General features: G+C 41.5%; 2 protein-coding genes across 2 annotated transcripts; one reads left to right on the top strand and one right to left on the bottom strand.

Moving 5' to 3' along the window:
* Nucleotides 1–1,464: 1,464 nt before the first annotated feature.
* Nucleotides 1,465–3,663, bottom strand: LOC109621473 (uncharacterized protein F21D5.5). Its single transcript, XM_020075502.3, has 4 exons — nt 3,415–3,663; nt 2,528–3,339; nt 1,721–2,352; nt 1,465–1,652 (listed from the first exon to the last, which is right to left on the bottom strand). The coding sequence occupies exons 1-4, from the start codon at nt 3,632–3,634 to the stop codon at nt 1,529–1,531; spliced, it is 1,788 nt and encodes a 595-aa protein (XP_019931061.2). The 5' UTR covers nt 3,635–3,663; the 3' UTR covers nt 1,465–1,528.
* A 9,374-nt stretch (nt 3,664–13,037) lies between these two features.
* On the top strand, nt 13,038–14,944 carry LOC109621427 (C-type lectin 37Da). Its single transcript, XM_020075444.3, has 2 exons — nt 13,038–14,399; nt 14,476–14,944. The coding sequence occupies exons 1-2, from the start codon at nt 14,289–14,291 to the stop codon at nt 14,863–14,865; spliced, it is 501 nt and encodes a 166-aa protein (XP_019931003.2). The 5' UTR covers nt 13,038–14,288; the 3' UTR covers nt 14,866–14,944.
* The last annotated feature ends 1,702 nt before the right edge of the window (nt 14,945–16,646 follow it).

The raw sequence follows: 16,646 nt of genomic DNA, 5'->3' as shown, positions 1-16,646 counted from the left end.
CTTAGCATGCTCTTCCGCTGTTGATGTTTGCAAGCAGCTGCAGTGTTGGCGGACAGTGCGGAGGAGATTTCACAAATAAAAGTTATGTGCTTTTATTACTATCATGCGGATTAAAAGTACAACAATAATCATTCGAAGAATAGTTTTCGATTTTACGACGCATAATCTATAAATTTGAGTTGACCATTTCAATGATTTTGATTGATTTTATTGATGAATTGGCCCGCAAGATCGACATCACTGCGTTCAATGATCGATGATTGTGCGCCAGAAGGCACCGTCGCGACGCGCTGCTGCTGTCGTCGTGGGTGGTAAACATTGCCATCGAACTCTTGGTGCGGCTGAGACAAATTTATATGATTTTCAAGTTTGAGTGAAAATATTTCCTTGTGGCATAGATAGTTCGAAAGAGAAGTTTAATTGGAATAGTGTGTTCTATATTTCTTTTACAAATATCTTGCGTGAAGTGGAGAATTTTAGAGAAAAGGTAAGCGTCGATTTTCTTACGCAGGTGTATTAGTGCAATACTGTGTAAAGTTGAATTTGGATGATGATTCTGTGGAAGCCATTTTGTGATGATACAAGAAAAGGCCTTAATGGATGCTCCCTAAGGAGAGCGTCCAACTTAGCTCTGGTCCTCACAAGTTCCTACCTCATGCTTCCACGGGTCAAACGATGACAAAGACCGTCAGCTTCGAGTTGTGTGCTTAGCTGGCAGTGCAGCCTGGGCGCTGTTGTCCTTCTGACTTCAGCTAAATTGAGGTGGTACGAACCGAGCGTCTGTTCACCAAGGAGGTGCGGCTCAAACAGCGTCTGTTCTGGCATCCAGCGGCTGAGTAAGCTAGATCCCTTCAGCGTGGTCGTCCCAGAGTTGGTTGGGACGTTAAACAGAACTGGCACGATGGCCCTCCGGCGAGACAGTAGTGTTGGCGTAGGCGCAATAAGCCACCCGTAAAAATCGAAATAAGAACATCGATTGGAAACTTGGAACATGGAATTGCAAGTCACTAGGTTTCGCAGGATGTGACAGGATAATTTACGACGAACTACATCCCCGCAACATCGACATCGTGGCGTTGCAGGAACTTTGTTGGACTGGACAGAAAGTGTGGAAAAGCGGGCATCGAGCGGCTACTCTCTACCAAAGCTGTGGCACCACCAATGAACTGAGAACAGGATTTATAGTGTTGGGCAAGATGCGACAACGTGTGATCGGTTGGCAGCCGATCAACGCAAGGATGTGCATGTTAAGAGTTAAGGGCCGTTTCTTCAACTACAGCATCATCAACGTCCACTGCCCACACGAAGGGAGACCTGATGACGAGAAAGGAGCAAACATACGATGGAGCACTGCAGTCACGATTTATATATGCTGTCGTCATCATATTCTCGGTCTTCCCAAGAAGGCGTTCTTATTGATATCCCAGAGCAAGGCTTTCGTAGTTTGAAAAAAAAAAAATCAAATGTTGTCATATGTATACTCAATGGTAGAACAGAAAACATAAACTTAAATTTAAATATTAAACACTTAACTCTCCAACAGGTACATTTTATACAATTTCTCGTCTGCGGCTGATTCAAACTTGGGTAGAAAATTCACTAGAACGATTTCTTCGAAACCTTCATCCTTTGAGGGTTCTTGGTATTTTGACCTTCGATTTAATCAAAAATATGTAAGTAATACATAGTGAACAATAAAAAAAACAATTTCAATACTTACTTGTACATGTTGAAAACCATATCGTTGATCGAAGCATGGTTTCGGTTCGTCAGCTCCCGGAAGGCGTTGTTATGCTTGGCTTGCTTGTAGCTGGCACTCATCTTGAAGCACCGGCATGGCACCTTCATCTTCTTGGCAATGTCCACGAATCGCTTCCTGCTCTCCACGTCTGGATTAGTATTGTCCACAACGGCGCGCTTTCCACTGCGCAAGGTACTCTCTAGCAACGATGTGCACTTCTGCCACGAACCCAGTGTATCGCGATTGATCGAAACGTATCCTTTCGGTTCGAGGTGAGTTTTGACGAAGTGACTCTTGCCCGACCCGGGAAATCCAATCATGATGACCAGTTCCGGCTGAGAGGATACGAGTTTGGTTCCTGCTGGGGACAATAATTCGCGACATTCCAGGGCCAGCTTTGGTTCGAATTCGGGCTTTGTCCATTCGTGATCTTTGGCATTTTGGAAGTGCACTTCGGGAATAAGAAATGGAATCCCGACGTTAATGGCCATCAGTCGATCACCGCAGGAGAAATCTTTCTTGCGCTTGACGGGTTTCTTCTGCTCCGGCCTACCGGCTGCATCACCCACGTAGAAACTACGAGCTTTGTCAACCTTGATGCCATCGTTTTTCTGATGATGAAGTGTATAAATTAAAGAGGTAGCTTAGAATAGTGAACACATCTGACAAGTAGTAAATTACTTGAAAAGATAAGTATGTACTGTATCCAAAAATTAATAATTATATACAGAAAATAATGTCTAATTTTTTATTGTTTTGGAAATCAAAAATGATAAGAATACTTACCAACTGGGTGAGGACATCCCACATCCCGGTCAATGGTTTCCGATATTTGCCCTTCCCGGTCGATACAAACACCTGGAAGGGCACATTGAGCTTAGCTTGAATCGATCGAATCTTCTGCTGAAAGTCTTCAATCTTCAGCTTTCCCTTCGAAATGCCAGCTTGATTCGTAAAAAGCACAATCTTGAACCCGCTCTTGTGGAGCGATTTCAACTTTCCCGGCACTTCCGGAAAGGCAATTTGCCAATCGTCGATCGTCTTTGGAAACACATTTCCTGATTTGGTCTTGATCAGGGTTCCGTCCAGGTCGTACGCAGCAATTTTCTCGGAAGAAATCACGTCCTTGCTGGTGAAAATGTACAACAGCTTCGAGTCGATGTCTTCCCATTTGCTGTCTGCGGCCGGCACGGGAGTTTTCCTGCCCCCATCCCGATCGATGCTAGTCGATCGGCTTGAGCTGCTGGAGCTTCCGTGTCGATCGTCCCGCTTTTTCTTCTTCTTCTGATGAGATTCGTCTTTTGAATCCGATTTTGACAAACTTCGTTTGTGAGAATCTAGCTTGTCTTTATCCTCGCCGTTCTGCTGTTTCTTATCGTCCTTCCTGTCTTTACTCTTACTTTCCTTGCCATCGGCTTTCTCGTCGAATTTAAACACGAACGTATACTGATGCTGACCGGGTAGAAGCTCAAGGATGTCACCGTCGTGAGCTTCATAGCCCATGTTTTTCTCCAACTGCTTGCCATTCAACACCGAAGGATTTGAGCCCAGACTCTTGACCAGCACAAATCCTCCCTTAAAGTTGGCTTTCAGGCAAACTACGAATTAAAAAAAAAAACATTGATTTAGTATAGGTATTTCGTAACGTCATTGCCGGAACAAAGTGCACCTACCTTGTTGACGGGAACAGCAAGGATCCTGGATCAGCGTTTCCGGGCTACGTCCGATAATTTTACGTTCCGCATCGATCCGAATCGGTGGGTGTCGGTCAGTCAAGGGTTTTATAAAGCACTCTTTCAGCAATTTACTCATTTTAAGCGCGAAAATGTTACAATAAATCGGAAAGAATCTACGACGACAACCGACGACGGCAAGTTTTGTAAACAGAAACATAGAATTTTGACACCAGACGACGCGGGCGCGACGACGGTGACGATCGGCGGCATCGCCGTGGTGAATAAGAAACTCACCACAACCTGTTGTGCGCTCGCACCACAGAGAACAGACATCCAAGTCCAGTTCCGAAACTGTGTAAGGAATTTAACGGTCATTTGAAATGGCAACACAAGTGGCAATTCCGTGGCGGCGCTGCTATCGCAAAGTTCCTATGCCGTTGTCAGTGGTGAATATGAAACTTATCTAGATATGTATACTCACCACTGATTGTGGCAACTTGTTGTATGGTGGCGCTAGTGTAGTCAACGCTAAAAATATTTGAGTTCTTACACAGCTTTCGAGAGAAAATTTCTTCTAGCTTGGATGTCTGTTCTCTGTGCTCGCACGTCCATACACGGCGTGCCTGGTAGAATATTTATCACAAAAAATAGGCATCGCTTCTGCACAGAGAACAGACATCCAAGGGTTCATTCAAATATTACGTAACGCAAAATTTGACAATTTTAGACCCCCTCCCTCCCCACGTAACAAATATTATATGGGGATTTTTGGAATTTTGTATGAAGCGTAACACAGAGCTAGACCCCCTCCTACCCCCTTAGCGTTACCACAGAGAACAGACATCCAAGTCCAGTTACGAAACTGTGTAAGGAATTTAACGGTCATTTGAAATGGCAACACAAGTGGCAATTCCGTGGCGGCGCTGCTATCGCAAAGTTCCTATGCCGTTGTCAGTGGTAAATATGAAACTTATCTAGATATGTATACTCACCACTGATTGTGGCAACTTGTTGTATGGTGGCGCTAGTGTAGTCAACGCTAAAAATATTTGAGTTCTTACACAGCTTTCGAGAGAAAATTTCTTCTAGCTTGGATGTCTGTTCTCTGTGGCGTTACGTAATATTTGAACGAACCCCAAGTCCAGTTCCGAAACTGTGTAAGGAATTTAACGGTCTTGCAATTTGCCAGTTCCGCTTGAGCGTGCGCCGTCTGCGACGCAATACCAGAACAAAAGAGCAAGTCAATCGGTGAAGACGCAAAAATCATGCTCTAATAAATTCAACTTTTATACAGTCCAAAAGAAGTTTGAAACGATTTATTTTTTGATTGACGAAACCGCGAACAGTTCCTTCAGTAAATCTCTAGAATTTCGTTCAGTAGTCTCTCATGAAATTTCTTCGAGCGGTCGCCCGAAAATTCCTTCAAGAGTTCCTTCGGAATTTTTCCCATAAATTTTCCATAAGTTCCGAAGAAGATCGACCTGACAATGCCGTCAATAGATTCTCCGGGAAACTCTTAGAGAAATTCTCCGCGGAAATTTTAGATGATTTATCGGTGAATCCCTCAAGGAGGGATTTGTTTTTGTCTAGTTTTAGCAAGGGGAATGACATATCCTCACAGACAAACAGACATACTACTTAGAAGAAAATTGCTTTAAAAACATCGTTTGGCATCTCACTAGCACCCTCTATAATGCTCAGTCCGAAGCATTCATTTACAGGTGTTGTTTCCCTCGGCTCGATGTAACAATTTTGCAGATGACGACTCCCCCGTGCCGTCATCCATTCATAAAACATGAATTAAGGTTCATAATTGAGTCATTTTATGTAAACATTGATCGGCGTCGCGTTCATTTCTCAGCAAAATTGAGGCATTGCAGCGCCACCATGACAGATGCGAGCACAGTCCGAACCACACTATATTTTCAAAATGACCGTTAAATCGTGCGATGATTGTGATTTGAGTAGTATGTCTGTTTGTCTGTGGTTTAACATTGAGTGCCAAGAGACGAATTCAACGTAAAAATGAGGCATTTATTTATTATTAATAGTCTGTAACAAGATATCTTGTACCTTGATTATTATATTTTTTATCTTCCGCAGCAGTTCGATTGTACGAGACGCTTGGATCGATGCATTTGACATTTCAGGGCTGTCGTGTTTACTGAATACTGTTCCCACAGTCACCTAGATAATCAAACAGCATTCAGAAATCGACACATTTCAAGTATCCCTAAACCACAGAGAACAGACATCCAAGCCTATAGAAAATTTTCTCGAATGCTGTGTAAGGATTCAATTTTTTTAGCGTTGACAACACTAGCGTCACCTATGCGGCAAATTGTCACAGTCAGTGGTGAATACGCATATCTAGATAAGTTTCATATTCACCACCGACAACAGCGTGGGAACTTTGTGACAGCAGCGCCACCACGAAGTTGCCACTTGTGTTGCCATTTCAAATGACCGTTAAATTCCTTACACAGCTTTGGAACTGGACTTGGATGTCTGTTCTCTGTGCCTAAACATCCTTATGCACTATTTATTGAACATAATATCAAGATTCTATGACAAAAGCATAAATAAAAAAATTGCTTAACGGATCTTCGACTGAGCATGAGTAGATTACCTGAACAGATGCTGTGAATGCACCATGTCCATTGTCCAAGACCATTCCGCACCCCATATTATCATACATTTTAAAGATCGATAAAAATAAAAACATATGCATACCGCAATTAGTTCGCCTGGAAACAATATCCGAGACAATATCTTCACAGAGAACAGACATCCAAGTCCAGTTCCAAAGCTGTGTAAGGAATTTAACGGTCATTTGAAATGGCAACACAAGTGGCAACTTCGTGGTGGCGCTGCTGTCACAAAGTTCCCACGCTGTTGTCGGTGGTGAATATGAAACTTATCTAGATATGCGTATTCACCACTGACTGTGGCAATTTGCCGCATAGGTGACGCTAGTGTTGTCAACGCTAAAAAAAATTGAATCCTTACACAGCATTCGAGAAAATTTTCTATAGGCTTGGATGTCTGTTCTCTGTGATATCTTCAATAAGGACCAACACTTTTTGGCCGCATTAGATACAAGTTTTCTCACCGTGCGATAAAAATACTGACAGCGAAATCAGAATGGAAAACACGTGTTTTGGGCTGAACAGCTGTTGAAGCATAAGGCGTTGTTCAGTTGATTACCACGTGCTGTGCTAATTCATCACTGCTGAACAGAAGTTCAGGAGTGATCATTATTGAGTCATGGGAAGATTAAGTTTTGCTTTGGGTGCTGCATCTCACCATCTCTAGGATGGCGCAGATAGGAAAGCATGCGGCTGGCAATCGACAGGTCTCGAGTTCTAACCCGGATTTAGGTAATTTTATTGTATTAACCGAGAAAACGAACTTAATAAGACGCGGACAAGACATAAGACCGGTAGGAAAGACATGTTGAAATTCTTAATTAAAACACATCCAGCTTGAGTCATGTTCAAAGTACTTCTACTTTCTTTATTCTCATTTCATACACATACTTGACCAGTGATCTGTTCGAGTGAAAGAGAGGAATTATCGTTTAGCAAATAGGGATGTTCTAATCTGCAGTCAGAACAACTCCTCCATCCTATAGATACAACTTATCGCTTATAATTATATTCTACTTAAGCACAGGCATCTGAAAGCCTATAATATGGTTTCTTTGAAATTATGTCTCAGTTCACACATGAAGTCCAATAAATACACATATCCAATTGAAAAGTAGCGAATAATAATCTTCCTTATTACCATTAAAACATAAGCTTTCTTTAAGTTTGATTCAATTTTCTCAATCTGCATGTATAAAACGTAAACAAATAGCTATGCATTTCCTATCGACGTCATAAAAAATATAGACATTTACATACTTCTACATACAATCCATCGAAAAATACTACTTAATTTATGTGTTCAAGTTCAAGCTGGCTTTTCTTGTTTTTTTTTATGATTTACAAGAACTCATTGTCTTCACCTTCTACTTATGTGAATAAACATACTATTCCTCTGGGCAGGTCGTACAATATTGCTTTAGGTATAACATTTACCAATAAATATCTGATCTCGTGCCTACCACATACATTACACCGTTCATCACTGACTAAACCAAACTATCCTGTCCATAATGGTCGATTAGCACTAATCATCTGCATATACGTTATGTACATTAGTAAAGCGTTGTTATAAAAAAAAGCTAGTAGCAGCATTGAATCAATTGGCCTTTTTATAACAGGAGCAGCAGGTCCAGGAAAACATCTTCTAAATACGGCTTGATACACGATGAAACGATGACTGTAGGTACTCCATATCTCTAGGTCCAAATAAAAATCATGTGTTTTTGCAATCTCAAATATATCAATATCTGATATAAACAAAACAAATGCACCCATCCAAAATATCTTGCTCAGCCAAATGACAAAACAAAAGCCGTAGTCTCCACCAACCAACAAAACACAGACCTAAAAAAAATAGGCGAAGAGCTAAAAGCCACACAAAAAATGATGGTAAAATGGCACTCATTGCTCTCTCATCGCTCTCATCATCTGATCTTGTCAGAGTGTTGGTATGTGGTGGCATGCATAAAATGGAGTAAGCTCAACACATTGTGTAAAAAAGGACAATAGTACCCAAAAAAATAAATTGCATATCATGCAAATTACATAAAAATAGCTTTGGTAAAAACACAAAATCACGTTCAATCAACGCCAATCTAAACCAAAACTACAAAAAAAATCATACACAAGGTTGCTTATCCACGGCCATGAGCAAAACAAAACAATATTCACTGTCTGGGGCACATAGTTTTAAATCACGCCAAATTGCTAAAGCACGGGGTCGTGAAAATTTAAAGCAAAACACATGAAATCCATTATTCACCTTCGTCGCCACTGTATTAACCGAGAAAACGAACTTAATAAGACGCGGACAAGACATAAGACCGGTAGGAAAGACATGTTGAAATTCTTAATTAAAACAATTAGCAGAGAAATGGAACGTTCAAAAATTACGTCCACCATTTGGGGGAGGGGGGGGGGGGTCTAGAAAAGTGTGACAGTACGTGTATTGGGTATAGGAAAATTGCGTGACAGAGGGGGGAGGGGGGGTCTAGAAATCCGGAAAAACGATGGACGTAATATTTGAATCTTCCCAAAGCTCTTAGTAAATACTAGTAGAAGTTGTGGGGTATGAACAAAGCTGAGTAGCATCACAGAGAACAGACATCCAAGTCCAGTTCCAAAGCTGTGTAAGGAATTTAACAGTCATTTGAAATGGCAACACAAGTGGCAACTTCGTGGTGGCGCTGCTGTCACAAAGTTCCCACGCTGTTGTCGGTGGTGAATATGAAACTTATCTAGATATGCGTATTCACCACTGACTGTGGCAATTTGCCGCATAGGTGACGCTAGTGTTGTCAACGCTTGAATCCTTACACAGCATTCGAGAAAATTTTCTATAGGCTTGGATGTCTGTTCTCTGTGGTAGCATTTCCCATGCGTGTATTTCCCCTAGCAAGCATCAGTGACAGCCAGCACCATGACGGGGTCGTCGTCAGTGTGATGCTGCCTCATTGACGAGTGGACTGTTGGCGGAGCAAGTCGCCATCACCGTGAGGTTCCGTATTATGCCAAGTGATTCTACTGCAGTTTGCTAAGATGGCTGGGAACGGAGTGTTCCAGTGAGTTGCCCGGTATTCACAGAAGTGATCATAAAACTCATAGTTGAGAAGCAGGCTTTTTCCAGTAGGGATGTTATGCCAAGAAGAAGAAAAAGAAGAAGAAGAAGAAGACAATCAATCTCTTTTTGTATCACAAGAGCAACAGAAGAAGGTTGAACCATGTGGCGCCGGGTTTTGGAGCGAAAACTATACAAAGTTCATTGTCGTTACCCAATTGACCACCTTTCGGAGACCCTGTAACCCATTTAGCATTGACCAGACCTGCCCAGAACCCTCCAAAAATGGTCCAAAAATGGTCCAAAACAATATGTTTTTTTTTATTTCAGTGAAGTGTGCAGAGAAGTTATGCAATAAAATGTATAAAGGGAATACATTTGTGGATTTTCAAACACGTAGCAACAATGAAAACTAATATTTCGGATATGCCGGATTTTCGGAACCGGTTCTCAATAATTAGCCAATATTAATGTCTATAATTAAAGTCCTCGTAAATACCTTTCCAACGATTCTTGGACGGTCCTGATTACTTGTTTGGTTGCAAAGTTATAGCCTGTCAAAGTTAGGGTCTCTAAAGTGGCATTTTTCAGTTGATGCAGGTTCCTGGTGGCCACAGTGGCCAAATCCGGATTTCTGCGGTGGTTTTGAAAACTATACTTGTGGCCCTTTCATTTGAGCAAAAGAGATCCAAAATCGGACAAGCCTCTGATTTTTGCGAGCTGTTCAAAATTTGGGGTCAAAAATTACCCCAGGGTCTTATTTGTACCTTTTTTTTTTGGGAGCGCCCCTAGGGGTCGTTCAATACTTTTTATTTTTGGGAAAGGTTTATTTCCGCGAAAAAATAATTGTCAGAAAATTTCAGATTGCTAGGATTCGTTAAACAAAAACTACAGTAGACGTTCGATAACTGCAACATGTTTACGTTTCAGTTAGCGAACAAAATTCGATAACTGCAACGTCAGATAGACGTCAACAACCCATCAATTGACGTTAAATGAACAAAAAATTCATTCGATTGTTCATTTGGGCTAACCTGGCGCACCGTTTTGACGGATAGCGGTGCGATAACTGCAAATTTGTTGCACTTACCGGACTTGCAGTTAAATAGTATTGCAGTTAAACCGTTTGCACCGACCGAACGTCTACTGTACAGAGAATTGAAATTCGAAAAAGGGCAAAAAAGACCCCAAGACCTTACTAAGGTTAAACATTTTTATTGAATGCGCTATTCCTCGTTGCCACTAGCTACTCAATGAGATTCATTTTTTGACAATTAAGTTGATTTTAATATGAAAACGGCTACTTTGTAACGGCTACTTGAGTAACCATAATACGAAAAAAAAAACACTTAAATATAAGACATAAGCTTCATAACATAAGATTCATTTTCAGGGAAAACCCCACCTAAATATGATTACTTATTTAATGGGCCAGTGCTTGGGGATTTACTTCCCAGGACATTGCGAATCTTATATAGATTTGGAAATATAACGGGTGAAATGTAGCATGATTGGTTCAGTTAATAGATATTGCATCGTCGGAAGTGGTCATGTCGAAGACAATTCGCTGTGGATCAGTTTCACTGATTTTGATATGGACTTTTTTGGCTTTTTTGCAAGTTCAAAGCAAGGTTCAAAGTACACTGTCTAGTACAGACAAAATATATGTAATTCCCAACATTAGTGTTAGTACTGCAGCACGTGATGATGATTATGGATGTGATTATCGATAAAATCAAGAAAATAAAAGTTCCTTTTTCTACAGGCAAACTGGTTCAAAGCGAGTGAGGTCTGCCACTGGATCGGGATGCAATTGGTGACGATCGCCAGTCGTGATGAGAATAACGCCGTGGCCCGGTTTGCCCAAAAATCGGATAAGTTTGACGAAAAGGCATCATCATTCTGGATCGGTGGCAATGATCTCGCGGAGGAGGGTACCTTCAGCTGGAGCCCAATGGTCGATTGGTCAGGTATGCCAATTGGTCACCGGGAGAGCCGAACAACAACAATGGGACCGAGCATTGCATGCAGCTAGCTTACGAACCCCGGCTCGGGCAGAGATGGACCTGGAATGATAACGAGTGTCGAACCCTGTCCCTGTACTTCATTTGTGAGAGTTAACCGCTCGATTGTGTGGAAGAATTCTGGAGATGATCAATGGAACAACGTTCGAGATTCAGATGCTTGATGTAGGAGGAAATCTGAAAACAATGAACTTCAATCATACTGTACTTGGAGTTAAGATTTTGTCACTCGTTTCCGCAATCATTTGTGGTATAGTTTTAGCTCAAAAAATAAATATGTAGCAAGTTTTACCGTCTGGTATTACAAAAAAAGACGCTGTTTTAATTGCATGTATTGATAATTAACCAAAATCATGTTCAGGAAGCTCTAACCTCACGTCTCCACTAGTCTGAAATGTCTTGCCATTTTGCTGCCAGAAAGAGAAAACGTAACAGAAATGATCAACACCGCTGCTTTCCGTGCAAACAACGAGATAACATTTCTGTCATGACACATCTGTCCAGCAAAATGGCAAGACATTTCTGTCTAGTGGAGACGTCGGGTAAGGCACAGCAGATCCTGGAACTTGACATATGCAAAAATCTACTTTATTCTCTGCCTTTCAAGCTGCCTTTAATGAAAATGTCTTGACATCCCGCTTCAACAGTTCATCAAAACATCAAAAGCACAAATCTCAAGAAGCAAGCTTCACACAACAAAGCATTTTATTATTCTGTTCTTGCTCACTTGTAATAAGCATAAAATAAGAAGATCAGGTGCGCTGGTTTTGTTTACGAAGATATTTGTACCCTCGAAATCGTGACTAGGTGTCAAAGTCGGCCATTGTGGCGGCCATTTTGGGATTCTAACAAGTCTGTCCTTAAACATCAAATTTATTCGTAACTGTGTGTGATCCATAACAAGCAATGTATGGGCGGCATGAGAGAATCCTCATTGATTTTTGATGACGACCCATTTAATAAAATCCCGTAGAAACTGCTTATCAGTACCAGATTCCTACTCGCGGTATACAGAAATGCTAACATATAAAGTTGTATTTATTATATTCCTCCTTCGTATACAGTCTTCGGTTGGAGTTGATCAATCTAATAAAACATATTACATTCCAAGCATTCGAGTAAGTATCAAATATCCACGCTTTCTGTTGCAAATTGACTCGGAATTTCACAGATTGATCACCAATCGACAGGCCAACTGGTTCAAGGCAAACGAATTCTGCAACTCGCTGAAAATGCGCATGCTGATCATCAAATCGCAGGAGGAAAACGATGCCGTGGCACGATACGTCCGAACAACGGACAAATTTTCCGAAGTCAGCTGCAGTTTTTGGATTGGGGCATCCGACCTGGCCGAAGAGGGATCCTTCATTTGGGTGGCCACCGGCCAAGAACTTACCTACGCAAACTGGCATCAGGGCGAGCCGAATGATCACGGAGATAACGAGGATTGCATTCAACTGGCGTACATCCAATCGACAGAATACAATTGGAGCTGGAACGATAATGTGTGTGCGCGACCGCTGTACTTCATATGCGAAAGTGTGGAATGTGATTGTGTGCAGCCGTTTTGAAATCCCCGTAATTCCCCTGATGGATTTTGACTGTTGCCGAATATCTCAGTCGTATAGGTATGAAGATAGTGCCGAACTTTTTTCTACTACACAATGTCAACGAACATCCAGGCAAGGGGAATGACATATCCTTTTCTAACCGGAATATCCGCATTCATCCGTTTCTAACCGTCGTTAACCGCGTCTAACTGCTGCTCACTTAGCAGCTCGCTTAGCAACGATTAGCGACGGTTAGAAACGGATAAATGTGGATATTCCGGTTAGAAAAGGATATGTCATTCCCCTTGCATCCAGGTGCTATGCAGAAATCGTTGCTATTGATGCCAGTAGAATTACAGGTACTCTTCACACATATTTTTTTTTTGTACGTTATATCGAAGTATACGTTATATCGAACCAGAATACAACTACACGGTAACAAATGTTTGAAAGTGTCTTTGAAGTTCGCCCAACACGCAGTTTCGGAAAATATTGAATTTAACGACTTAAGGGTAAAGTCTTCGGTATACCAATCCGTGCGGTCAACTAATGATATTCCAATGAACTCAGCATATATGTATATACCTACATAAAAAAGATGGATAAATTATTAGTGAAATTCCGAAAAAGCCCACAGCTCAGGTGAGATTTGAACTCACGACCCTTATTCGCTAGACAAGTGCTTTTCCAACTAAGCTACCGAGCCAATTAATGACACGGCATTTTAGTTGTCATAAAGTAATTTAAATCTCATCGATCATGTTTCATTGAATTTAATACATAAATATGTGACTTATTGGCTGCAAAACATGTAAACTCGTCATTCAATAACCCTTGATCCAGGTTATGGTAATTTTCTACAAATTGTTTTAAGATTATATCGTTATTTTGAACAATTAAAATGGCCTCACGTCAATCAGTTTCACCATGTATAAATATTGAATTTAGCCATGTATAAAAATTGAAGTCAATTGGTTAAAAATTGACAGAGTTATCCTTACCTTGCCCAAATGGTTCCAGACCCTAGCTGAAACTAATACCTTAGACGTAAAACTTTTTTCAAGCTCTCGGATCATTGTGCAATGACAAGACCAAGAAGAAGTGATATTAATATCGCTGTGGTTGAAAACCAGAATCTTCAAGTGGCGAAAATCGATTTATTTCCCAAATCAAGCGAAGGACCTACACACTTAAATTCAGAAATTGATCTCGGTAAACGGTTTATTGAGACTCCAACAGCTGATATCTCGGTAAAATATTTGCTGATTCTCGGTATTTTTTTTTACCGAGATACCATTGCCGAGTAAACCATTACCGAGTCTCGGTGAACTTTGCCGAACTTTTACCGAGATTTAGTGAAAATTATTACCGGATTCTCGGCTGTTGGACTCTCGACAATCCGTTGGCTGAGATCGGCGATTCAATTTAAGTGTGTAACATCGAGCATAGTGCGGTTCATAGCTTATCAGATGCGTGCTCGGGGATTTTCTTTTCAAGACATTGCGAATCTTTTATAGATTTTGGCTTTTAACGGATGAACCCAACATGATTGGTTCAGTTAATACACATTGCTTTGTCGGAAGTGGTCATGTCCAGTACAATTCGCAAATTAGTTTCGCTGATTGTGATATGGGCTTATATGCACGTTCAAAGTGCACCGTCGAGTACAGGCAAAGAATACGAAATTCCAAATATTAAAGTGAGTATACTGCTACAAGCGTTGATGATAAATTGGGTGTGATATCGATGAAATCAAAGCCTTGCTATTTCACCAGGCAAACTGGTATAAAGCGAGTGAGATCTGCAACTATTTTGGGATGCAATTGGTGACGATCACCAGCCGTGACGAGAATGATGCCGTGGCCCGGTTTGTTCAAAGGTCGGATAAGTTCAGCGATGTGGCGTGCTCGTTCTGGATCGGTGGCAATGATCTAGCGGAGGAAGGGACATTCAGCTGGATGCCCAATGGTCAATTGGTCAGGTATGCCAATTGGACACCGGGAGAGCCGAACAACCACAATGGGACCGAACACTGCATGCAGATAGTTTATGAACCCCGGCGTGAGCAGAGATGGACCTGGAATGATAACAAATGTCGAACCAAATACATGTACTTCATTTGTGAGAGTAAACCACGCAATTGTGTAGAAGAACTCAGGGGATGATCGATGAAAAAAAACGAAAAACTCAAAGTATTTGATAAGGAAGGTAATCTGAAAATAAATAAGTGTACAAACTTGTAAATATTTCTCATGGAAGTCAGAGGATTATGAAATTGGTCATTACGTGGGTGGCCGAATTGAAAGATCTCCATCCTGAGTGCTTGCCCGCTATCGCCTTGACTTGTGCCTAGGTCAAATTTCTGTCGACTTGCTTAATTTCATTGTTGAGACTGCTGCCTCTGCTGGGTTCCAATCTAACTCTTGCTTGCAGGTTTCGTTTCCGCCCCAGCGTAGAGTGTGGCCGACCCACTTCCACTTTCGCTACCGAATTTCTGTCGCACACGGCTTTTGACGACATCGACGATGGAGCTCCACGTTGGAGATCCAATTGTGAGACCACTACGCACGAATGATATACCGCAGGCATCTATTGATGAAGACCTGCAGCCGTTCAGTGTTCTCCACTGATACACACCAAGTTTCACTGGCGTACAGCAGCACAGCACAGATAAACAAACGTCACACTCCTCCCGCTTCCCATCGATCACCTTTTCAACGGTTGATTCTAATGTTCGGTAGTAGGTCGATTGATCATTCGCCGTCCTGGCCCTGGCATCGTTTTTGCTTCTGTTTGACGTTTGCTCCCTACCACCAACTAGTGATAGCCCGGCTTGGCACAGCACGCTCAGCATTTGGCCACAGACAAACAGACGTATCACTCTAATAATTTCCATCGTGCAGTACTTTAACGGGCGATTTTGAAATTTGATAGTTGGCCAAATGTTCACCTGCGGCGCTCGCATCGCTTTTGTTCGAGTTTGACGTTTGCTCACTACCGCCACCTAGTTCATGGTTGGCCAAACTCAGTCATTTTGGCATTGGGCAAATATGTTTCCGTGACTATGATTTGAATCGAAATCTGTTCTAAGTGTTACGTGTGTCTGTGATTTGGCGGTTATGTTTTCGTGATGATGTTTTTTAATGGAATTTGTTTTATGTGTTACGTCTGTTTCTCTGTAAGCTCAGATTTCACGTTCGAGTTGAAAATCGGATTTTGGTGCGTCGACTAAACTGGTTTTTTTTTCATACATTTCTTAAACTCGCAAAAGCAGCCTTCGCCTTCTTGATCCGTGCACTTATGTTGATCTAGGTGCTGTCATTTGGTTACCAAGATATTGGAAGCTTTCAACATTCTCCACTGCTTGTTCAGCTACCGTAACGCTGGAAGGGTTGACCGTGTTCACATCCAACGATTTGGTCTTGTTGACGTTGATGGTAAGACCTGCGCCGAGAAGCGATTAACAAGGTCATCGAGCTTACTCTGCATGCTAGGAGAGTAACGTCATCAGACAATTCCAAGTCATCCTCCTTGGTAATGTGTTTCCACAGCAACCCACGATTTGGTTCACGCTCAATCGCAACCGTACCAGGATTTCGTCGATTACGATGAGGAACAGAAGCGGTGATAGTATACGTCCTTCCCAACTAACAATCACTCATTTAGCAGGCACCATTATGACGAATTAATTCAGCATAATGTTGAATAACATTTGAATTATTTTCACGTACAACCTATGTTCGGGTTTTGTTCACACAAATTTGGAGAAGTTATAAAGCATCATGTTGTGCACCAACTTAATTTTTTGTTGTTCATAGCGTTTTACAAATGTACAAGAAAGTTGTTATTAAGCTTTGGCAAAAATGGCTGAAAATAAATAAAATGCAAAAATGTTGAACTCTCACGAGAGTAATTACTTGCTCTCATATTGAGAACACTTATTATG

Source organism: Aedes albopictus, chromosome 3 (assembly GCF_035046485.1).
Source record: "Aedes albopictus strain Foshan chromosome 3, AalbF5, whole genome shotgun sequence".
Lineage (NCBI taxonomy): Eukaryota > Metazoa > Arthropoda > Insecta > Diptera > Culicidae > Aedes > Aedes albopictus.
The sequence above is the reverse complement of the archived record's forward strand: the minus strand, read 5'-3'. Positions and strand labels throughout refer to the sequence as shown.